The following is a 25,597-nucleotide window of genomic DNA, read 5'->3' on the forward strand; positions in this document are numbered from 1 at the left end:
CATATGGTTTGAATTTAAATTGTATTATTACTCTAGATGACCATTGCACCATTATTTATTTAACGTTTGATTGTTAGACATGTTGCATGATATATGAAACTTAGCCGCGGGCACACACGTTATAGATCATGTTGAAGCTTAGGAAGCAGTAGCACCGCAAGGGAGACCACTCAAGGATGAAAGTGTTGTAAATTCTGTTGACTCGTAATGGTTTGACAGGGAAAGCACATGTGGAAAGTAGAAGAGCAGAAGATTGTAGTTGAGAGTGGAGCAGGAGCTCACCCTGAGAAATAGTAGGGCAAACACGATATAGAGAACAAACAGTAGTATCTTATAGGATATTATATTACTCGTGACCCACTGCATGCTGCCAGAATACTGTAACATTTAGACCAAATTAACTTTGAAGGCTAGGTGAGACACAGACGTATAGGGGAGCAATAAGAAAGTGAGGAAAGAACAACTGCAGCGCAGAGTCAGCTGTAATGTTTAGGTGAGAGCTTTGCCAGCAGAAACGAGGATGATTTACTGATGACTTGAAAATTCAAGGAGATGGTTTTAAAGTTGTGACTGACAGCAAAATAATGTTCCCTTTTGCACCTCATACAATGAATACATTTGTGATATATATATATATATATATATATATATATATATATATATATATATATATATATATATATATATATATATATATATATTATAAAACAGGTGTTCTTAACCTTGTTGGAGGTACTGTACTGTGCACATTCACGGAATCCTTTTTTTTGGGGGGGGGGGGGAAATATCTATTTTTCTTTTTTTTTTTCAAATTCTAGAATTAGTAAAGGGTTTACTTGTGATTAAAACGAGCAAAGAGGGTAGCCTTTTCTTGCACCCCCCATCTCCTGGAAGTGTTGGAAGGAAGGAAGGAAGGAAGGAAGTGTTGATCTACAAGATTTGCAAGATTGCTCATTGTACTAAACTAGAATTGCTCAGCTTGGCATTACATATCATGCAGTTAGGACGCTGACTCACATCATTCAACTCAAACTGTTTAGTTATAGAGCACTTTAAAACAACCACCACTGTTTTCTCAAGATGGAAAACAGGAGTGAGCATATACAATGAAAACAGCAGAGGGCCTACAAATGAACCCTGTGGAACACCATTTGTTCCGTTATACGTGTGAGTTCATATTGCACATATTTGTTCAACCACTTTCTCTGTTTTTTTTTTTTTTTCCCCAAGACATGGTTAGTTTGAAGGGTTTACAAACAAAGAAATTGCACGGCGGACCATCACAACAACCACGAGTCGACTACTGAGCGTACAAAATTCCCTGCAAAACAGATAAGCTAACAATGTAGTGTGATCACCTGCAGCCAATGATGGCCAAGCGAGGCGTATCACCACAAATCATTCGAGTCGGTTATATGTCTTGACTTCTGTCAAACCCCTGAGACTGACTCACCAATTGATCAAACCCAGGTTAAGGACCCCTGTTCAATTCATATTTGGGTATGTGTGGAAAAAGTGTTCATTTCGTTTTATGTGTTAGCCTACTTTAATTAAAGATCCATCCATCCATCCATCCATTTTCTTGACCGCTTATTCCTCACAAGGGTCGCGGGGGGTGCTGGCGCCTATCTCAGCTGGCTCTGGGCAGTAGGCGGGGGACACCCTGGACTGGTTGCCAGCCAATCGCAGGGCTAATTAAAGATCATGAATAAAATAATTATGACATGATATGTGCTTTAAGTCAGCAGGTCAGTGTGAGGCGAATAAAGAAAGGCAAGAGGCCTAACAAGGTGCCCCAAGAGAAAACAAAGGCCCTTTCATGCATTTTTTTTTTTTTTTTATCCTGATCCACAGTCAGGCAGGCAGCTTTGCTCATCAAAATGACACCGGATCCCTCCTTTAGCTTATCTTCTTCCCAGTCTGTCAGACTCCCCTATAGGTTTTCAAGAAAGGAAGGTTTTAAATACACTCTATGAATCAAGGCATAGAGGGGAAAAAAATCCTTCTAATCTACTATAGTAATTAAGCAATCAGGTCTTGGCATATGGTCCTTTGATGCCCTTGAATTTGGAACCTTTCAACAATTTAAATAGATTTAAAGATGAATGGGCCTTACTGCATATAGGACCAGACATGCTTAGATGAGTTGGATGTGGAAGAAAATGAATGACACACCTGGAAGCCTTTCTACCACAAGCAATCAAACACTTTGGGATTGAATAGAAAATAAATAGCCTGAGGAAAATTGAAAAATGAACAGAACAACTCATAACAGCACGAATATTCAAACTTTCAACCGTCTTCCACGACAGCCAAATCCTAATAGACTAATCTCCCAATGCCAAGTACTACAGTTAGTTTAATAAAACTAGAAATAAGACACATATTCTTGGTTTCTTGTTTTGATGAGAATTTCCAAAACATTTATTTGTCTGGTATCGCAGTAGTGTTAATATTACATTACTCCAAGTCACTTCAGGCGTATTTGATGATTAACCTTACAACAAACAAAACTAGACCAAGTGCAATTTCTGGAGAAATTGCGTGGGAATGCTGAAAGCGGAATGCTAATAGCTGTTCAGTGAAATGATCATCCATTTCCTGATCTGATAGTCAGTTGGTATCAAACCATTGGATGTACTAAAACGTGGTCCAAGTCGGGTTCATTGGGGAGAGGCAATTGCTCTAAGGACTGAGTTCACGTGCCTTGTTCAAATTCATGGCTAAAGGTGTATGCATTTTAAAAATAGCCATCTGATGAAAGCCAACGTGCATTTAATCATTTCAGTGAAATTGTAATGGATTTCCTGATAAAGCAGTCAGTTGGTATACATTTATATCACTAAGCATAATCGCCATGGATCTATTTGCAATGTACAGTCAGAGGTGGGATTTGAACCCGGGACCTCCTGATTACTGAACAACGCACTGAACCAAGTGCGCCACTGAGCAGTATCAGCAAGCCGGTAATGATGATCTGTTGTAAGTGGGCTTGGAATGAGGGACTTAAAAAAAAAGTTCAATGTCAGTCCCATTGAAAATGAATGGGGAAAAGTTGATGTTTAACGTTAAATTGTACTGGAAGTAATGTGGAATCAGACAATATATACCCGCAGAAGGCGGGAATTTTTGAAGCAAGTTGTAATTTGAACGGTGTAAATCACAAGTATTGCAAGGGAGTTGTTTCACGGCAATAGAGTGAGAAGAATAAAAATCAGAATAACGTGGGATGCTTTCAGCATTCCCACAATTGAGAAACACTGAAATACAGGTGAATTTAGCAAGCACACGTTTCATGAAATGGCTATTTTGCATCTGTAGACATTCCATTTGAAAGGCAGGTGCAAACCAGCATGCACACTGGTGGCAAAATGAGAGGCAGCAGGCAGAACTCGTGTAAACATACACCAGGGCCGGCCCAGGCTACAGGCGAGCTAGGCGGTCGCCTAGGGCGCCATCTTGTGGAGGGGGGGCCAAATTGCAGAAAGGAAAAAAAAAAAAAAATGTAAAAAACACAAACACAAAAAGCCCTCCCCCCCTCTCGTGTTTTCTAGCATAAAATGTTATATAGCAAATATATTTTATTGAGTTCTTTTTTTTTTATTACTTCTATTTCAAATAAATGACTGTGAGTTCACGACCTGCTGTCCTGGCGCCCTGAACCTGACCCGCTGCTGCCGCTTACAATGAATGAAAGGTAGGGGGGGGGGTCGTATATCATCTCAGAGTGTAGTGGCAGCACTTTAGAAAGATAGATAGATGGTTGGCACACTTGTGTTGTTTATACATTGACATCGACAACAATGAAAAGGTCCAAGCCTTCAAGTGCTGCATTAAGAAAGCGGCGAAAGGAGGAGGAGGAAAAACGGGCCCAGGGTAGAGGTATGTATGTCAGTCAATCATCATTGTTTATAAAATAAACACGAAAATAGCGTTAGCTTCTTAGCTTGCTTGTAACTTGTTTACTGCACCATTACATCCATGCTAGTAGCTACTTTGCACACAAGAGTGGGGCAACGCTTGCTGAGTTTAAACTAAAACAGCCAGTAAGTCCAGATACCTGCAAATGGATTTGCACAAGTCATTGTTTCACATAACCACATTAATTTATTAATTTATTGAAAATAAGAATTATGTGCTGGTTTAATGTAAACATTGATATAGTAAATGCATTTTTTTTTTTAACTAGATGCGCTGAGAAAATATTTGCAGCACCAATCAGCAGTACTTTGAGTGACACAAAGCTCGATCTTCTCGATCCAGGTGACTATTTCAGTTATATCAGCTATTGCTGCATCATGTACAGTGCTCAGCATATATGAGTATACCACCTTTGAAAAATGTAAAGATTTTGTTCAATATCTCCCCGCGACCCTTGTGAGGAATAAGCGGTCAAGAAAATGGATGGATGGATGGATGGATGTTCAATATCTCAATAAACATAAGAACAATTTCCAAAATATTGACAAAATGTTTTCTGTAGAATACGCACTTGACTCACAACATGAAAGTAAGGTTGTAATAGGATGCATAGATTACAACATCTTCAATTTAATCAAATTAACTAATGCAAAAAAATAAAATAAAAAATGCAATCCACAACAAAAACGACTACATCTAGTATTTTCTATGAGCTCCATGACTGTTATGGGTAGCAACATGTCTGCTAGGCCTGGAATTAACAAGCCTTTTTCTCGGGGTCTATTTATTTGTGCAATATGTACTCTAATAAAAAAAAAAAAAACTCTTAGCAGAGATGCAGTCATTTCTTACCTGGCCAAAATCCAATATGTCAAGCATGGAACTTTTAGTTTTTCTAGAGGTGAAAAAACTTAGAGAAATCTATCCCAACATGTGGGTAGCACTCAGAGTGGCTGCTACCATACCAGTGACTGTAGCATCAGCTGAGAGATGCTTTTCCAAGCTTAAACTAATAAAAAACTATTTAAGGTCTACCATGTCACAAGAACGGCTAACTAGAGTGGCACTTATCAGCATCAATCAAGAAGTATCCAGGCAGCTATCCTTTGACGCACCAATTGATGCCTTTGCTGCAAGGAGGTCCCGGCGTGCACTATTTTAAGTATTTGCCGTTGTGTTCCTAAGTTATTTAGTGAAGTTTTTTTGCACACTATTCACATTATCTGTGAATCACCTTATTGCCAAAGTTTTACGATATATCAAAGTTTGTATATTGATACATTTACTATTTTTTGTATCTTACACAATTATTAATGTACATAGTGAAAACATTTTGAGGTCATTTTGCAAAAATTGCAATAAAAAGTTGCATTGCATTGTACTTGTACTTGTACTGTTATTTTTCTTATTTTTATTTGTTTGTTGAATTTGGTATTTATTGTGTGGTGTGCTATTAAATATAATATATCTATAAAAAAAAATTTTGTGTTTTTTTTTTTTTTTTATGGGATTGGGGGGGGGCTACCATGTACATTTTCGCCTAGGGTACCAAATCATGTAGGGCCGGCCGGCCCTGACATACACACATATCCCTTATTCCACAATGCAACTTTGATGATCCTCAATGATCTTAAGACTGACTTCTAGAAAGTTACAAGAAGGAGTTGACAAAATTCCTTCCAACTCTGCATTTCCTTGTGTCTGAGTCAATTTAGCAAACTAAATGCACAATTTGGCACCTGCTATTATTGGCAAATGATCAAAACCTTACTAGATCATGATGACCACCAGCAGTGCATACAATCTCTTAGCGTGAACATGCAATAGTGGCCACCATTTGGGGGTCCTTCCATCCATCCATTTTCTTGACCGCTTATTCCTCACAAGGGTCGCGGGGGTTGCTGGCGCCTATCTCAGCTGGCTCTGGGCAGTAGGCGGGGGACACCCTGGACTGGTTGCCAACCAATCGCAGCCATTTGGGGGTCTTAGGCCCTAAATCACCTTTTCTGACCTGGTTAAAATCTGATTCATGAGAATGACATAAATATTGTTGTATAACTAAAGAGAAATATTACACTCTGAATGTGGTAGTGCAAGTACTTTAAAACAAGTTTAACTTGCACCAACTTGAAGCGAAAGTCAAATATTGTGCAGACATTCAGGAATACAGGTATTAGTACAGGAATTCATTCATGTTGATTATATTTAAAAAAAAAAGGCTCCTGTGTAACTTACTCCAAGAGATTACATGACACCCGTATATGATAATACATAACAGGAGGATCATTACACGGTGCCTGTGCAAATCTCAACATGGAAAGCCAGGCCTTCAGAATGAGGGCAGATGTTGGCAGGTTACACATGGACTGCGTTAATGGTTATTACCGTGTCCCTCCATCAGTCTGCTCAAATGTCTGCCTGCAAACAGCTGACAGATCGACTCTTTTGAGCGTTACGAGCAAGAAAACTCCATTGAATGACAAAGTGCTGTAGGCAAGAACACTATCAACACGTGCACGCACGCACAATGAAAACTTGCTCCTACAAAGGCCCAATCAAACGGCAAGGTCCGTAAATCTAGCCAAGACACAGGTATGCAAACATTTTCAGACTGGCTCGGTCTTGCAAGCAGCAGTTGGTTGACCTGGAAAATGATTTAGGACAGTGTTGCCCAACATTTATTGAGCCAAAATTTTATAAACTGTAGGACTACTGAAATAATGATTATCTCTATGAATTTACTCAGAATTGTATTTAATCACTTCGCATATTATCACTATTTGTTTCATTGATGAAAAGCTGACGGTATCAAATGCATCGAAGCTAATGTGTTCATTGTGAAAAAGCATCTTGTCACCAGAATATTTTGACCAGAACCCTAACTACATCCATGCACAAAAGTTGCGTGTGATTTTCTGTTGTGACTCGGTTGAGCCTGGCATTAATGCTGTCATGTTTTTTTTCCCCCCCATTATTTTACTCTGCAGGACCACCCATGTTCCAAATCCCACTGTTAGTTGTGATCAAAGTACGAACCCAAATCCTCAGTGGTGGTCTGGGAATATAAGATTGTGAAGCATGCATGCCTGAGAGGTGGGGGACCTCAAAGGACGTTGAAATATTTGTATACATAAATTTAGCTGGCTTCCACCTCAGGCCAATGGTCTATACAAACTCAGCCCCAAACAGTAGCAACTGCCTGGAGCCTCCATACAGATCACGAGGCTGGAGTGCAGCTGATGTCACACCAGTAGCTGTGGCTACATTTCAACGATATCATTACAGTCGTCATTAATGATGTGCAATACTCTGGTATTTGCACAGTATTGTATATTCATATCATACAAATTCTGGTGTGAACCTCTGATGAATATTTGTATAGCCCTTTTCTCAAAATTGAAAGACGCTTATGAAAGGAGAAGGCCTGTGCTTACATGCAGGAGAAATTAATTTATCCACATGCAATAAACGTTTATTAGGTAGTTACACTTGAAAAATGACTTGTAATGGAATACAAGAGCAGTATCATCAGTTCTGCCTATACAAGGAGCATGATGTTCACCTTCAATTGACACTTTTCACTAAATAGTATTCAATAGTCATTATTTGTTGCATTTGATTGCAAAGCATCACAGATTTGTGGTGGTACTGCAGAAGTTTCTAAAAAAAAATGATACTAATAATATTTAATTTTACTCTCTTGTATAGCTACAGTTGTACAATAGCTAACACAGCTAATATTCCCAAACGATTTGGTCACATTTTGGAATACATGTAATGTCGATTAGCAGAGCCCAGATTTCAAAGCAAACATGGTGAAGAAGCATTTAGCTGTTGTGCTGCACGCAAATGGAATAAGTTGCTATCGGACGTGAAGTCAGCCCCGAGCATAAATTGGTTCATATCCCGATTAAAATCTATGACCCCCCCCCCTCCCCCTCCCCTAAGGAGTGTCTAAAAGAAAATGCTACCAATCAAATTTCTAATTTGGCTCACTTGTGTAGCTACAGTTGCACAATGAAATAGTCCAACACAGCTAATATTTCCAACAGATTTTGAGTTTGATTAGATGTTACATTTTGGAATAAATGTAATGTCGATTAGTAGATCCCCGATTTCAAAGCCAACATGGTGAAGCAGCATTTAGCGGTTGTGCTGCACACAAATGGAATGAGTTGCCACCAGAAGTGAAGTCAGCCCCTTGCATAAATTTGTTCAAATCCAGATTATATTACTTGTCAAATCAATTTACCTCTACATTTTATTTTTTTTTTGTAATTTTAGAAAGCTTAATAAGCTATTTTTGTTTTCTTTACTCTGCAAATGTCTTCAGTTCTGTTTGTTAATACTGTTAGATGTGTTTTTGACTTACCCTGTGGATGAAATATATAAAGTTGCCTTGCCTAATTTACATTTTTTAATCACAACTGTAAAATACAAAAACAAATAAAGATCAATTTTGACAAATTTTCAAGCTAAATTGCATTTTGTTGGTAAACACTAGAATTGCACATAATAACAAACAGAACATTCTATGTACAGCTCCTCTGAGCATTTACCTCTCAGTTAAGGGCAGCCAAAAAAAGGAAAATTCACCATCACAATTGACACAACTATATATAGTTTGAATTGTACCTGTTGTTTTCGCCGTCTTTGACCCTGCGCATACTCGCCATCTAAATCCAACAACAAGCATCCCAGGAACAAGCACCATCCAAGATGACAGAACATGGTCGCAGAGGAGACACTGCAGATCTGTTTGCACTTCAGCTGTGTTTCATTCATACAACATGCAGACCTAAGCACAAGAGGTTGATCCAGTGCTCAGTTAACACACCCACCAAAGGTGCACACCCCTCTTCACTGGCATCAACCATATACAATTTAGACACAGTACGCATAAAAAAGAGAACAGGGCTCATCAACCTTCACAAGCTTTGATTTAAAAATGTTGCAAGTCCTTTTAACAGATTTCTAAGAAGCACTAACATGCTTCAATGATTGCAAATTACTTCCTATTTTTACATTGATTTTTTTTTATTTATGTTTTAATAACAAAAAACACACGTGAAAGAAAAATGAATACACTAAAAACACAACATAATTATATTGTCTTAAGCACGTCTGGGAGCACTGGAACTGAAACTCAAACAATGATGCTTTCACATCTGGAACAATTTAGGATTCATTAAAAAATGAGTGAAGACAAACGGCTTACATTTTGTTATAATTACCCAACATTTAAATCAAGTAGCCACACTAGAATGATCTATTAGCCATTAGTTTAACAAAAATTAGACTAAATACAATATGTGATTGTCCTTTTCAACTGAAAGAAAAAAGAAAGTATGGCAATGATGAGATAATGTGAGGTTTTCATCACTTGCTGGGTTTCGGTTACAAGCAGCTTGCTCTCAAGCAAAAGCAAGAACAATCTCTGAGGACAGATAAGGGGAGAGGAAATTCATAGCACCCAGATTCCAAGTACTTGCATTCTTTAAGCATTTCTTAATGTACTAAGCCGTCTCAAAAAGAAGTATACCCTCCTGCCTTTAAAGTCAAATAGTGCGTGGCAACCTGTCACAAGCATCACTTCAGGAACTAAAAGATGTGTCCTAGTGGAATAAGATATAAATGAGCCAGGCAGAGGAAGGTTGCTACATGGTGAAAAGCTCATCTATACATTTTCGGCACTGGCAAGGCAGACAGCAAGACAAATCAATGCTCGCTGTTGAATTCTCTACATCTTCCTTAACCTCTCTACTTAATGACTTCCAGAGCTGTCTGCCACATACAATATAAGTCCTCATTTCAAGGCAGATGCAACCTGCAGTGAAATAATGGATTGCAAGTTGCTGATGTAGCAGAATGTGAATGTTCACTTGCATCATATATTAAAAGATGACCTATGGAATCATTTGGATGGTACACTTACAATAGAGATTCTGTCGTCACGTGACTTCCTCTGAACATTTAGATTGTTTAGTTTGCTAATGAAGTGTCAGGAGTGTTTTTTCCTCAACTCGGCGACGCTGCTAGAGGATGAGTGCTTTCAAATCTGATCATACAAAGGCTTGACAAGATTGTACAATCCGGATTTATTTCCCCTTTATGTGTCCTCAAAATGTCATCTGAGTTAGCAGTTTGACACAAGTGTTGCTGCGTTGTTTAGGTACGTTAGCAACCTAGCTGGTAAATCGGCCGCGGCCGCCGTCATTTATACCGTAAGAAGTCTTCTTTATGGTGTTGGTCAGTTATTAAATTCAACTGTGCAATATCTATTAAACCGTAGCAGCACAAATGAATGGAACAGATTATTTCCCACACATTTTGCATGTGCTAACAGTTAGCATCTACTGATTCAGCCACCATGTACAAAGTGCAATATCGGCTACGTATTGATTCTTCCTGGAGTATGCTGATCTTTTTTGTTTTGTTTTTTTGCCTCTTCTCGTTGTGGCAGCTCATCCACAACAGCTGCCAATCATTGTTCAAGTGTGGCTTTTGCCCTTTACTCAAAGTGGCAGATGCATTTTGCGCTAACGGCCATTTTGGGACACGTGACCTCAACGTCAGGATCTCCATGACCACGGTGCCCAACTTTAGCGTTCAATAACAGTGCTTCTCATGTGTTGTCACCCTCACATCTTGACTTTCCTGTTGCCGTTAATTTTTGACCCACTTTTATAGTAGATAAAAACAAAGAAAATCCATCCATTTTCTTAGCCGCTTCTCCTCACAAGGGTCGCGGGCGTGCTGGAGCCTATCCCAGCTGGCTTTGGCCAGTAGGCGGGGTACACCCTGAACTGGTTGCCAGCCAATCCAGGGCACATATAGACGGACAACCATTCACACTCAAAAACACATCTAGAGACAATTCAGACTGTTCAAATCAACCTGCAAAGAATGTCTTTGGAATGTGGGAGTACCCAGAGAAAATCCACGCAAGCACGGGGAGAACATGAAACTTGAGCAATGCTTTAAGACAGTGGATGTTCAGTCCAACAGAGATAAATCATTCAGTGAATAGTGATGTTTAGTGATGAAACAAGCAAAATAACTATTTTCCTACAAATTCATGTATGCCTTCATAAATCTCAACTCCCTCCTTTTTTTTTTTCATTATCCAAGCTTTAGCTTCTGTCAACAATCCACTTCCTGTCATACTTGGTCATTTGAGGGCCTTGTATGTAATTATTTCACAATGGGAACAGTTGGTTTCAAGCGAGGTCAGGAGTTGCTTCTAAATGGATGGGAATTGGTTCCAAAAGGAAACATCTTGACAGTGTACAGAACATTTTTAAGAGAACACAAGCTATGCATTTTGTGGCTTTTGATATAAACCATGCTTCCTCATTGTAATATTTAACACAAGTTTCTTTCAAATTAAGGGCATAAGAAAATCCGGTAGTGTTTGAATAAAACTCCAAAATTTAAGATTTCCTTTTCATCATTGATGCATTTATTTTTTTAGTCACTGCTTTTTATCTGTGCAACATTTGGCCCATTCACATTCTCTGGCCAGCCCTCGGTGAGGTCATCATGAAGTCAAAATAAAATGGAGAATAAGCATAACTGCTGTTATTTTGAATGTGTCATTTTCATTTAGAAAATGAGTTTTACAAACACATTGTATGTTTGTATATGAACACGTGTGCAAGCAAGCAAGAGCAAAAGCAATTTGTCTGAAAGTGATGTTTTGCAACATTCATATTTCATGTACAGGGTGATTCGACTGTGGAAATCAGCTTTGTGACTGTAATAGTGCATTGACGTGGTCATTCATGTACACTGTCCCCTACTGAACATAAATATAACATTGAACAATAAATTCATACAATGAATACATAATAATATACAACAAAGTACTGTCAAAATATTGCTCTACAAAATAAAAACTGACAAAGAAACTGAGGAATTGCAATTTGCATCATTCACTTTCTATTGCTTATCTCAGCAAATGTCAGACTACGGATACTCACATCCACACTTTTAGATTAGAGAGAGATTCAATATCATGACAGTTTCAACTACTACACTACAAGGGACAAAGCCTATAAAGCAGTTTTGGCAACATTTTGTTTATTAAAGTACATCTTTTAGAGCCATTCCAGATGCACAAGCATTTTTGTTTACATTTTTGAAACGTTTTATACACTCAACAATGTAAACAAAAAGACACCTATTCATATGAAGCTGCAAATAAAGACGTTGATAATGTAAATTCATGGGCAAAACATTATTCTGCTCATCATCTTGAGCTGCACATGCCACAATAGCACTTTTTTTCCACCACTTTCTTTTGAATGTGATTTACGTTTGCATGTGCACATCTGATTAAACTAGTATTTAAAATCTTCATTTTTTGAGTTACTAAAGTTAGCATTTTTAAGTCATTAAAAATGAATAAATTGCATTTTTGTAATTAAATAAACTTGTCATGAATTAAACGGTCTGCAGTTATCCTACTGAACAACATACGCTTTTGTTGGTCCTTCCCTTAGAAAATGTATATTCTGCAAAAATACAAACGCAACACTTGTTTTTGCTCCTATTTTTTTTTAGATGAACTCAAAGATAAAGAACTTTTTCCACATACACAATATCACAGTTTCTCTCAAATATTGCTCACAAACCAGCCTAAATCTGTGATAGTGAGCACTTCTCCTTTGCCAAGATAATCTATACAACCTCACAGGTGTGCCATATCAAGATGCTGATTAGACACCATAATTAGTGCACAGGTGTGTGTGTGTGTATGTGTATAAACACATAGCACATCTTTACATTTGTCACCTATAAAATCAAGAAATGAACAGCCTTGTCAAAACTCAGATCATCTTACATCCAACAAATACAAAGATTACATGCAACTGGTTTCCACTATGATAAATAAAATATTCCTAGATATTGGACACCCAACGGAATCTTAACATTACTTCCTTCATTAAAACTGGCAGTAGTTTTCACATGCAAACAAAAACATACCACCATAACATGAAAAAACATCACTGCACAAGACAGGAGGACATAGATACAAACAAGCAGAGTTTTCAAAGGTTTAGAAAAAGAAAATTGCAGTTGAATGAGAGTAAGCCACCTGCAACAGCCATGCAATAATCAAACAAGGTGTGCCAGCCCATCCACTTTACCTCAGCCTTTTGTTGCCAGGAAACAATTTGTTTTCTCAAACATGCACAGTGAATAACATGAGATAATACAAATACTGATGGATATTTATACCTGTTTTAGGAAGTATGAGACTGAGTGAGTCAGGCCGAAAGTGCACAGTCAACACCAACATGTCGTGACGTGTATAATAACCAAGTTCACTCATGACCTCCATAATGTTGACTTACAGGCTGCTAAGAAATGACCACAGGCAAACCGCTCAAGCACACTCACCTTACGTCCCAGCTATGTGGCTATGACCTGGCACTGGCCTCAGCTTTCACAAGATGCCCCCTCAGGCAATGTGGCCAATTAGGGAAAAAGTTAAACCAAGTACAGTTATGGACAATTGGGCAATACGTAATAATAGAAGAAAAAAAATCCTTCTGAAGCAGCACTATACTCCATCAAAGCATAGTGACTATCATCAGAGCAGCTAACTTGTACTAGCTTCCCGTTGGCCATAACATTGCATCATAGATTTACATCCATAAGGAAGCAATCTGGTGTATCACTCAATATGTCATGTTTCTGTGTTGGGGGCTTTTTCATTTATCATATGAAGTTTAAAGTTTGTTTATTGAACATATAAACATAACATATATGTTCTTTTTACATTCATTTTTTTCCATTTCAAGTATGTTTTTTTTAATTTACTTATTACAGTAAACAGCACAGTATATATATATTTTTTTCATTTGTTTTTTGAATGATTTTTAGTTGATTATGAATGCGTTTTCATTCATCATTTATGTTTAGTTTTTTTTATTTACTGTCCTTTTTTTCCTTTGTTTTTCTTTTTTTTAAAATTTACTTGTTATACAGCACAGTATATATTTTCTATCTCCGGAATGCAATGTGGTGAGGCGACGGGACAGACACCATTGGAAAGGTCTCGTCGAGACGAATCCGCGGATGCCCGTATGGGAGATTCAGCCGCCTAAAGATGTCTAGCAAGGACGCCCTTCCAAAAGTTACCCCACCGGCGTTTGTCGCGCAGAGACCAAAAAAAATAAACAAAACAAAAAGCACGTACAAAAAAAACAAAAACAAAAACAAACACGCTGTAAAAAACTCAAAACAGTGAGGCCAAGAAAGATGAACCCGCGATAAACGAGGGAACACCGGTATTGCACTACTTGATCGGAGCGTAACGGTCACACAGAGCCCCTCTACATAGATTAGCTGACCGTACAAAACGATTGAGAGCCCCTCTTAACCTGATAATTAATAAATCAAGGCATTTACAAAAGCAAATAACTATAAACCAGTCAACAAAGGTTAATACGAAAGTTCAGAACCATCATCATACTATAAAGTTCATAGCCCTTCTTTTAGAGTAATTAATTAGTAGTGGCCCCTGACCTCGGAGCAGAGTGTTTAACATCTTAGTGCACACTAGTGTGGATTAGCTAATCAAGCTTCACGTCCCTACAGAGAGCACCTGTCAAAGGAGCTGGTGGCCCCACGCAGAATATGCATCAAAGCCAGGAAACGCCAGGAATGTGGCCCCGTGTCAGAAATGTTACGCACCAAAGACAAAAACAGCAGACCTTAATGGAGGAGCAATATTTCTTGTTCATATATAATAGTTTTCCCCAGTGTGCAGACACTGAAAAGAGCCGCAGAGACTGGATGGTTGCACCTCCATAGGTCACATCTGTATGGATTTAATGAGAAGCAGACTGCACAGGCACAAAAGAAGGGTGCACTTTTCCAATTCAAAATGATTCATTACATATTGATCACATGTCAACAGAATGTTTTTTAAAATGCTTATTTGGATTGGATATTTGTCAATTGCCTTAATTATTATTATTTTTTTTAATTTTCAAACTTTCTTGCTGACATCAGCTGTATTTCTTAATATGCTATATGTACTCATTACAATCACTCAAGGGGAAATTCAATTTATCCTCTTCAGTAAATATTTGTTGTACATCACATACATGCAAGAAAAAACGTCCACATAAAAAAAAAACAAAAAAACATTTCATCCCAATAACATAAAAATGTGGAAAATTACAAAAATTGACAAATGTTTTTTTCATAGCACAGCGACATTATGTAGTATTTAAGTAGGAAAAAAGTGAGTCAATTTAATTGTAAATACTAGTATCTTAGCAAAGTTGTTGCGGGCTGTTGATTCACATTGTTTCAACATACATTAAAATGCGGTTAAGATATAATTTATAGTCACAGAATATTTATTGGACCCATAAAATAGGAGCTCCAATATTTTGTGGTGTCTAAAACAACACAACAACAGTACAAAGCAGCATATGTTTTACAAACATTAGACATATGGTGTATATACCTTCAAAGCTGCACGAAGAACATCCAAATGATTAAATTTGTTTTGACAGTTTAACTACCTTAAATAGTGTTTAAAGCAAAAAATGGGCAACCAGCTGTACTTCAAAATCAGTATGAAAATGTCAAATTTAACTCGACAGCAGGACAGGCAAAAAAAACAAAACAGACACAGAAATGCGGTGAAATAACAGCATTTCTCACAGTACACCATAAAAACAAATGGAGGGATGAAGAGGAGATGGACACAAGACAGTCTCAGTCACAATAAAAACTGGAAAACTACAAACACATGAAGATAAAATCAAAATAAGAGTCAGCAGATGGAGATTTTGGTAACTATTCGGCATATGGTGCTGCTTGTTCCTCCATTGTCTACAATTTAAAACAGGCAGCTACGTCATCCAAATGGCTTCTCAATGCCATCTTAATGGATAAGCTGTTCCTGGTGGCACTAGCACGGCATGCTGTGCTGTGTCACACTCACAAAAGTGTATAGAGTATAGAAAATCCACTGTGTATACATATTTTTTGATGTGCGTGAATATGAAATTGCAGTATTTATAGCGGCTTTGCTTTATGCATTCCCAAAACGAATCTGGGGTCAGACCGTTCTGTTTGGAGTATATGCATGTTTTCCACAGTGGTTAAACGTGTTTTCTTACTAACCCCTTTCACAGTCACACAAAATGAGCCAGTCTGGAGAGGTGAAGTGGCTGGTTGGACACAATGGCCAGAGGCTCCATACCATATTAATCAGAAAAGTTGGCCCACTGGGTTTATTGAGACAAGCTAATGAAAGGGCAAAACCACTGAAACGACGCAACTGGTACACAATTGCATGCCTATAAACAGCTGGAAACAATCACCATGATGGCATGGTGGTCAAGCTTGCCCGCATTATCAGTGCAGACCACAGAGCCATTTAATTGTGAACCCAGTCAACAAAACTTATTTTTATTTATTTGCTTCATCTTTTATAAGTTTTTATTCCTGTGTAAGTCAAATATGAATTTGGCATTTAGCAAAATTAGCAGTTGAATTACCAAGAAATGGACTTACGGTACTGCGAAGAGCATAAAGTAACTCATACTCTGGACGCCCCATCAGGTTGTTGAGATCATTTGAGGACAATGGTAGAATCTGAGAGAAAACAGACTCAGATGAAACAAGCCACATAGTTGGCGATTACACAGCAGAGATATACTGAAGAACAGCCGAGTGAATAGTCAGTCAAATATTCTTTACAATATTCACATACAGTACTAGTGACTTACCAGCTTACAAGGTCATAACAGGCCATGTTCCTGACTAAACTCACGAGGCCACGCCCCCATAATGGCACAGACTTGGTGGACAGTTAATGTGACTTGGCGGGACCCGCCGTAAAGTAATTATAATTTATAAAACCAGTTATTTCTTTGCATTATATTTTGTCATGTTTTTACACAATATAGACCTTTTATTTGTTATTCATAGACAAGTTTAAAAAAAGTGTGGTGTTTTTGGGGGGCTTTAAACTGATTAATAAAATCCCAATTTATTTTAATATTGATTTCATATATGAGTAAAGGGAGTTATGAAGGTAATAGCTAATTAAACTTGTAAATAAAGGTACAACTGCATTTTTTGTTGTTTTTTTTAAATTACGCTCCTTGTGTCTATCGCATACTAGAGCGAACAAAAGAAAAGAAAATGGTTGGAAAAAATATGAATTCACATGTGTAATGGAATGTTTGGTATTCCACAGGGATCAATTCTGGGGCGTCCGTTGTTTTCATTGTATTTGATGCCCCTGGTTCCCTCTTGAGATAGCAGTGGTTGTCATTTGAAAAAATAAAATCACATTTTATTTTCAATAAAGAAGGGCTCGGTGAATGTGCATTGGAAACGGGTTTAAGCTAAAGAACTACTGGTGTAGAGTATACAATAATTGTTCCTTTTCTCACCTCCATATCGGGGGAGCGCGGAGGCTTGAAGATCTCCCCACCACAGCGCGGTGGGTGGTGGATACAGTGTTGCTGAGCTGCATCCGGGTTGTCCATCAGGAAGGTAAGCTGCCGCAGATGGCCCTAAGCAGTGTGAACAGAAAACGAAATTTAAAGATCATCTTTCCTGTGCATGTGCCATGAAGGCGGAGGTTCCTGCAGAAATCTTGGAAAAATATCCGTACAGGGCTGTTCTACTGCAGAGCTGTGAAATAGACATTATACCGTATTGTCAGGATTACCTGTTAGACATCTATTAAACACGACACAAAAAAGGAGAGAAGACACTCAGTTCAGGCTTGCGAGGAGAGAGGAGAGGAACTGATTGATACAATTCACTCCTGCACTCTCTGAAAATTCCTCTCCTCACCCTCTCTATTCATTTGGTTTTCCACGCCCCTAGTTACATGGGTGTTGCAACCCTAAAAATGCAAATGCAAGGCATAGTTGGAACACAGTGTACTTGTTTGTCTATGTGTTGTGCATGTGAGTGGAAGATTGCTGAGTACGTGTGGTCAAGTTTGCAATCATTTCTTAACAAAAAACAGACAACCTCAGCAGACTGGATCGAACCATTCTGCTGCGTTAGATGCTGTGGTTCTTCAGCTTTTTTGAGTAATCTTCAAATCGCCAGGCTATGTCAATGTGAGTGTGAACAGAGCAAAGCATTCTTCATTGCAAGCAGAAGCAATTCTTCTTTGCAAGCAAAGCAGCCTTCATTGCAAGCAGAAGCAGTTCTTCATTGCAGCAAATGTATGATAACTTATTTACAATTATTCCTACACGTATCCAGAATAGTAATTCAACACCACTCTGAATCTAAAGTGAAGTTTATTATCTTTTTAAAAGTTGTATGTTTGATCCAGATCTAATTTTGGATTTCAGTTGATCGTGCAGGTGTAGTATCTAATGTTTTGCTGGTAAGTGTAAAGATCCACCCTCTACAGGAATATCATGACTTTGCCAACCCCAGGCATGCTAGTGCATGCCATACAGCTAATAAGTCTACAGTACATATTAAATCCAAAATAACTTCATCTGTCAAGGGCAGAACGGGAGTCGTGATGAATGTCTCCCTGCAGCTTCACCTTTAAGCATAGTCGCATTAGGAAGTCAATGAAAATGCTTTATGTTTTCTGGCAGAGGAAGCCAACTATGCCTGAAGTCCCACACCACAATAAACAAAGATTAATCCCACATCATGTCTGTTCCTCAGAAATGTGCTGTATATTTCCATTCAGGAAAAATATCTCCACCATTTCTGGTGGTGTTCATGTTGGAATAGGAAATGCAAACGCAAATGCAACTGAACTACTTTTGTAGCAATCAAACATTGTGTGTGAACACAATGAACATCATGCAGCAATTAACACAACCACAGTGTAGACTGGTTGTTTAGTTCAGGAACAACAATGCATCACATTAAATATAATGTCAACAAAGACATTTTACAATTATCTCTATTAGCAACACGATAATGATCATATATACAAAATAAATATAATTGTACTCAGTACCGGGCAGACCTCAATGAAAACTGAACTATAAACAAAAGTGTTGTTCATGTTTTTTCCACATCTTTTTATTTGGAGCTACTTACACTAACATGCATTTTACCTGAGGTCCTACAACACTTTTTCTTCCAGTCATACTATATGAATGTAGGAGTATTGTAATTGTAATTGTATTGGTAGAGGGATATAGGTTGTGATAAGAAGAATGTAGAATGAAGGCGTGCCCAACCAGACACTCACTGGCCAAGCTCTGTGCTCCCATACAGAGACATGTTTGTGGTGTTGTTCGATCTTCGAGTTGTGTTGACTGGACGATATTGTTTGTAAAATAACTAATTTTAAAACTGCAATTCATAAGTATTTAAGATCATTAAGTACTGATTAAGTTGTGCATTTGAACAGTATCCCAAATGATTTTTATCCTATTGCATAATATACTGCTACAACTGTCCATTGGCAGAGCATTACAATAAACACTACCTGTACATTCACATGATATATTTGACAACTCACTTCAAACGGAGTCTCAAAGCCTTCGATGATGCCTCCAATGATGAAGAGTCCATCAGTCTTGATCCCCAGCCCGTGGTTGACCCAGTCCACACGCTCCAGCAGATTACAGTCCACGAATATTGCCACGTGATGGCCAGACACACTGATTGCTACATGATGCCACTTCCCATCAGTCAGATCACGGATGGGGAACCTAAGGAAGAGTGTGTAGATTGATGCATAATCACAAGAGAGGAAGAATATTATAAACTGAATGACAGGTGAAAGAACGAGTCATACATACTATCTGGATTTTATTGAACTAACCACAATGATGACAAGATATTTTTCAACTGAACACTGAATATAATGTATAATATATAATGTTGTTCTGGGGCTTAGTGCATTGACTTGACATGAGAATCACTTCTCTGTGGTAGACGTGGTTATTCTTTGTATGGTATAACACTGCAGAAAAAGGTTCACATATTTTGCAGAGGTTATTTTGACACCTTCAGGCACCCTTAAGGGGATGACCATATCACGCCCCCTGATTCCAGCTCAATAAATCACTCTGCCACCACCTCGCTAACTCTGCCTTGTTGGAACATGGTGGCCATCCACTCACCATCAAGAATTCCATATTTCAAGGTTATCCAAAAATGCATAGCATTTCTGATTGAATACACTTCTTTGAAAATAAATTTTTGGAGCATATTCATGTCTTTGGAGGGCTTCTTAGGACTCCAGACTGGTGCCTCAGCTTTATATACTGGCTTGCATGGTTTAACATTTTTTTTCTCTAATTAACACCGCCACAGAAACTAATAATCAAACCGGCTTTTGATTAATATCAGCAATGTAAATATACAGAAAAAAAAAAAAAACATATGGAAAATGTAACCCAGAAAAACTAAAACTCAAATGTTTGTTTAGCTTCAATCCTGTCTAAATAATCGTTTGGAACACAGTGTACAGTACAGCAGCTCTCTGCTGTTGTTAGTGTGGTGAGCATTATTGCAATCTACATACATTGAGTGAGCGTTGAGCAGTGGGGCTCTGTCATGACTGTACTGTGACTGGCTAATGTGTGAAAAGAGGGGAAATCACAAATTCAACAGGATGTCTGACTGTGGGAGTTCATCAGGTTTGTTTCAGGGTGCAAATTCAGGTGTCAACACAACAAACGGAAAACACAAAATGTGCCGATAACACTGGCACTGCCGGCTTAAACATCAACTTTGCACATTTAGCATTTAAGCTGCACTGTAAAAGTTAATTATTATGTATGTTGTGTGTTGCACGATAAAAAGAGAATTTAAAACACTGTAGTTTCTGCATTTATACAGTCGAGTATAGATCAGTTGTATCAATTGATGACCTATGAGGACACATGGCGACTTTTAAATTGTGGCAAAAAAAAAAAAAAAGCAACTGAGAGGGTTAGAACAAGAACAGAAGAAGCAAGAAAATCAAAGTAAACTGAAAATAGGTGTGTGTAGGCTTACTCATAATGCCGTTGCTGCGCTCCAGTGAGGATAATGGTGAAAGCACTGATTCGCAGCTGCAGCATGATATGGCTGTCTGGGCTCAACATGGTGAACACGCTGCTTTCAGCTCTCTGAGGAGTCTTCAGCTGCACCAGTAGACTAAACTCATCAGCAAACCTAAACACAAACACATTTGCCATCAGAGGCACTGATCCAGTCTGATTTGCGAGTCGTTGCTGAAAAAATAAAACATAACATGGCTCTTTCCACCAGAACTTTACAACAATTACTTCTCCTCAAGAGGATAATATTTTTCAGACTACTGGTGTATGTCTCAATTTTTTTCATTGTTTGTCTGATCCTGGGACTTAGACTCAGGTGAACTTGTATACATTAAAATGAAGCTCTTATCACACCAAAAATGACGGCAGCAATTTCGGTTGGATTCAAAATTTCCGCAAAAAAAAAAAAACAGAGAAAGAAGAGTAGAAGTAATCATGGCAACTAATGTGTACATTGTTAGTTTGCTGCCGCCTCTTATGGCAATAAAGTGACTGTCTCCCCATGTAGTTTTCTAACTTAGAATTGACTTTTAGAGCATCAAATGACACAATTAGCCACAATGTGATGCAGGATTCTTGATATAATGAGCCATTTTCAACTAAGAAGAAAAATGTTTCTGTAGTTAGAAGTGGAAGTTTCACATCCAAACGGCACTGACAGGGATTTGCGGGGCAAGTTTTTGGAGATTTTCTAAAATACATCCCAGAAAAAAATGACAAGTAGTCTGATGTGATTTGTATATGCCTCACCCTTCGATTTAGGATATATTTTTCTGACTGGTATGCCTTATACCCTGGAAAAAGTTGTAAATAGGGGTTCATCGGTTTACAGTGGTACCAACATACTGCAATTTGAGGTTACAAAAATTCTGTACCAACTGTTTCCTGTGATTGTTTTGTATTTACAGCATAATAGGTGTTTGATTAATACATATAAAGTAGTTCCTATAATCAAGACTTACTTCTCACTACTTTGTGATAGAAGTACAAATTGAGTTTACACCGCTGATGCAACCAAACTTTGTCATCCCCCAAGGACTCAAGAGACACAGTCAGCTTTTCAAGCAAATACTTCACTGGATAGTTCACTTCTCATATAAACTGCATTCCACATGCTTGTGTTTATCTTGCATTATCATAAAGACCAACAGAAATAGATGAAGGGTGGCATGGCTCAGTGGTAGAGTGGTTGTCTCCCAATCCAAGGGTTCTCGGTTCAATCCCCCGACCACTGTGACCATGTCGAAGTATCCTTGAGCAAGATACTAAACACCCAGTTGCTCCTAATGCTGTGCCACAAGTAGCTGAATGCTAAGTCAGTGTGAAGCACTTTGAGTGCCTTCATAGGTGGAAAAGCGCTAGACATGCTATAAAGAGTCTGATTTTTCTCAATTGTGAAGCAACACATACAAGCTGAATCTAAACTTACAAGTTGCTAGAAACTTGAATACTACTAAAAATGACAATAACTGATAATGAATTAGGAAGACATGTGGCTATAGGTGGAATCATACCCTTGAGTGAAGAGCTGCGTGAGAGGAAGAGCCAGTATGGAGTACTGTCCCACCTGCAGGACTGGACAGCTGCCATCCTCCACAGTCAAAGTGGTGTTTGGACTGTTGGGTAACTGAATAGAAAACTCCTCCAGAATGTTCACCTCATCTGGAGGAAGACAGTGCAATTCAATAAATGTTAAATAGTTGTACGGTATTTGGACATACTGTGCATTCATAACTATTTGGCCATTATAGCTACAGGGACTGTAAATAGAAGAAATTAAGGAGTTAGTCTCAGTATTGAACAAGGTTGGAAGCAGGGAATTTTCAAAAATATTTTCCTGATTTAGGAGGAACTAAGTGACTTTGTACAATCTGAAATTGATGTATTGATTTATCTCAATCGTCCATGTCTGTTGAGTATTTGTTTAATTTGCCTGTGTTCAGAATGTTTAGTAACACTCATCAAGTCTCAGAACTCTTCAGCTTTTTACATAATAAAATGATAGTTAAATATGAACAGTAAAGTGCAACTAAAAAAAAAAGATCAAAGTAGTATGTTGAGCCACAGTTGATGTTCAGATGCATTTATCTGAAGTGCTGGTTTTGCAGAGATCTGCTGTACGTCACAGTCATGAGATCCAGGTGGCAAACATATGCAGAAACCAGCTCCGCCACTTGTGGGCAATTACAACATACTGTAGAGCTTAGCACACTGTGAACAGACCACTTACTGATGCCATTACTAAAAAGCGGAAAAGCACTTATGGACTCATTGACTTTAAAAGCTCAGAGAGCGCTGGCACATTTGATCCTTTTTAAAGTCTTTTTTTTTTTTTCTTTATATCAGAATGTCACACAGTGTTTTACATTATGCACAAGTAATGGGGTGAAAATATGCCATATCCTGCTCAGAGGGGAGGTTTTAAAAGAAAATAAATAAATAAATAAATAAACCTCTTCATGGGGCTTATATAAAGTGATCCTGGTCATGAATGGGAGAAAGTAAGAGAAGACTGGAATGTTTGCATGACATTTCTCACATCATATGGCAATTAATTATTTTAAAATGCAAATGTCAGCTGCTGTTATAAATGTGTTGTGTTGTCCTATTGTGTTGATTTGTTCCAATTGGCTGAGGGGTCGGCAAGGCAACAAGGTCCAGTTCATCTTCATCTAGTAATCTGGCAGCCATTTTGGAGAGTAGTTCTGTAAGTTACTGCAACCATGATGATGCTGTATGATTGATATTATTGTGTTTGCAATTTATTTTTGTCTTTTGTTAAAATTACAGATATAAATAATGGTCATTCATCAATGGTGTCTTTCAGAAATGCAATAGAAATTAGTGTTGTTCCAATACCGTTTTTTGGCTCCCGATACCGATACCCAGCTTTGCAGTATCGGCCGATACCGATACCATACCGATACTTAAGGTTTTTTTTCCTCAACATGAAAAAGATGTCCTGCCATTGGTTCAGAGCATTCAAGGGCCAATAGGATATCTTAGATCGGCACGCAGTGAACATGTCACACATCAGTGAATGTCGTGCACCAGTAAGACATAAGATGCTGCATCCAAAATCCTATATTAGCGTTGCAATTAATGGTATCGGAATGTTATTTGTGAGTAGTCACCGATACCGATACCACTGTTTTAATGCAGTATCGGCACCTCTGCCGATACCAGTATCGGTATTGGAACAACACTAATAGAAATACAACAGATAACTAAGTACTATGAAGAATAAGGCAATGCTGATTGTAATGAGGTTAACAGAGGTGGTTTCATGTGTAACACCAAACATTTCCACTCAATATTAGAACAGAAGCACATGCACATTATCCTCTTGAACATGGGAATACTTCCAATAACTTCTGACCTCTAGAAGAGTGCACCATCAGTTTCGTGACGGAATCCAAATCTATCTGTCAGCTATTTACTTTTTACATCCTGGCCATCTTGCCAGACACAAGCCTTCAACACAGACCTCTCTCTGTGGTCACACTCTGCGGCCCAGAGGAATGGCACTGATGGAACATATTTCGGGTCACACCAAAAATTCCAACATACCAGCCTACCAGGAATTCTCAAAGGAGGGAAGGAGAGAGAGAGAGAGAGAGAGAGAGAGAGAGAGAGAGAGAGAGAGAGAGAGAGAGAGAGAGAGAGAGAGAGAGAGAGAGAGAGAGAGAGAGAGAGAGAGAGAGAGAGAGAGAGAGAGAGAGAGAGAGAGAGAGAGAGAGTGTTTGATTTATGGCCCTTGTTGCACTCTTGACCTTAACTGCTGCCAGTAAAATGAGGTCAAATAGTTTGCTCATGAGCCAGATGAGATGTTTTAAAGATGAAAATGTTAGAATTAGGGAAACAAAATGCCAACAAAAACTGGCTAGTTGAATATGTAATACTGTAGTACATATTTTTAGAAAATGGCAGATATTATATATTATCAATATATTATCAATAATGACTAAACGCTTTATAAATATTCATCAACAAAAGACACAAACTTGGGGGTGGGCGGGGATTGTTGATGAAGAAACATCTAAAATACTAAAGTAACATAATAAATGTGGAAAAGAAAACTATTAAAACATACTTTGGTAAAAGGTACAGGTTTTCTACAAAGTTCAACCGTGCTGCATTATTAGCAGTATAAAGAACATTTCCTCATAGCCTCAAGGGAACACCTCAAAACGTATGCTTTTCCTCAAGTGCTCGAATCCCAGGATCAAGCTATTGAGATGAGAAGTAAAGGGAGAGAGATGGGGGAGGTTCTGCCAGTCATGCCTGTTATGTTTCTGTTCAAAGTAAAACAGATGTATGAGATGTCTGAGATCTCTGAAGAAGAAAGAATTAACAGGACTGAATGTTTTTATTCTGATACACATAACACCCCTTGTAGTCTTTAGTATAGAAAAACTGTGACACCCAGTCCTGTATAACAAGCAAGCATTTTTTAAATAAATCATATGCTTTTGTAATTGTTAATAAATCATATTGCAATTTCTTCTTCCTCTACAATTTTAAATTGAAGGAGCCCACATTAAAGCACTCCTCCAAACACAAGAAAAACAACAGCTGTGTGCAATGCACGAAAAGTTGAGACTGTATTTCAGCACTAAGTATACAAAATAAATCACCAATTTGCT

At 38.2% G+C, this 25,597-nt stretch overlaps 1 protein-coding gene across 1 annotated transcript in view; it reads right to left on the reverse strand.

Moving 5' to 3' along the window:
* The window catches only part of LOC144002623 (uncharacterized), an 80,894-nt gene that overhangs the window by 43,125 nt on the left and 12,172 nt on the right, over positions 1 to 25,597 (reverse strand). Inside the window, exons 2-6 of the mRNA XM_077498022.1 lie at positions 22,466 to 22,613; positions 20,908 to 21,066; positions 19,421 to 19,613; positions 17,355 to 17,477; positions 16,468 to 16,548 (exon numbers count right to left, since the gene is read on the reverse strand). Coding sequence (XP_077354148.1) covers positions 16,468 to 16,548; positions 17,355 to 17,477; positions 19,421 to 19,613; positions 20,908 to 21,066; positions 22,466 to 22,613 — 704 coding nt within the window. The remainder of the gene's footprint in view (positions 1 to 16,467; positions 16,549 to 17,354; positions 17,478 to 19,420; positions 19,614 to 20,907; positions 21,067 to 22,465; positions 22,614 to 25,597) is intronic.

This window comes from Festucalex cinctus, chromosome 15, assembly GCF_051991245.1.
Source record: "Festucalex cinctus isolate MCC-2025b chromosome 15, RoL_Fcin_1.0, whole genome shotgun sequence".
NCBI lineage: Eukaryota > Metazoa > Chordata > Actinopteri > Syngnathiformes > Syngnathidae > Festucalex > Festucalex cinctus.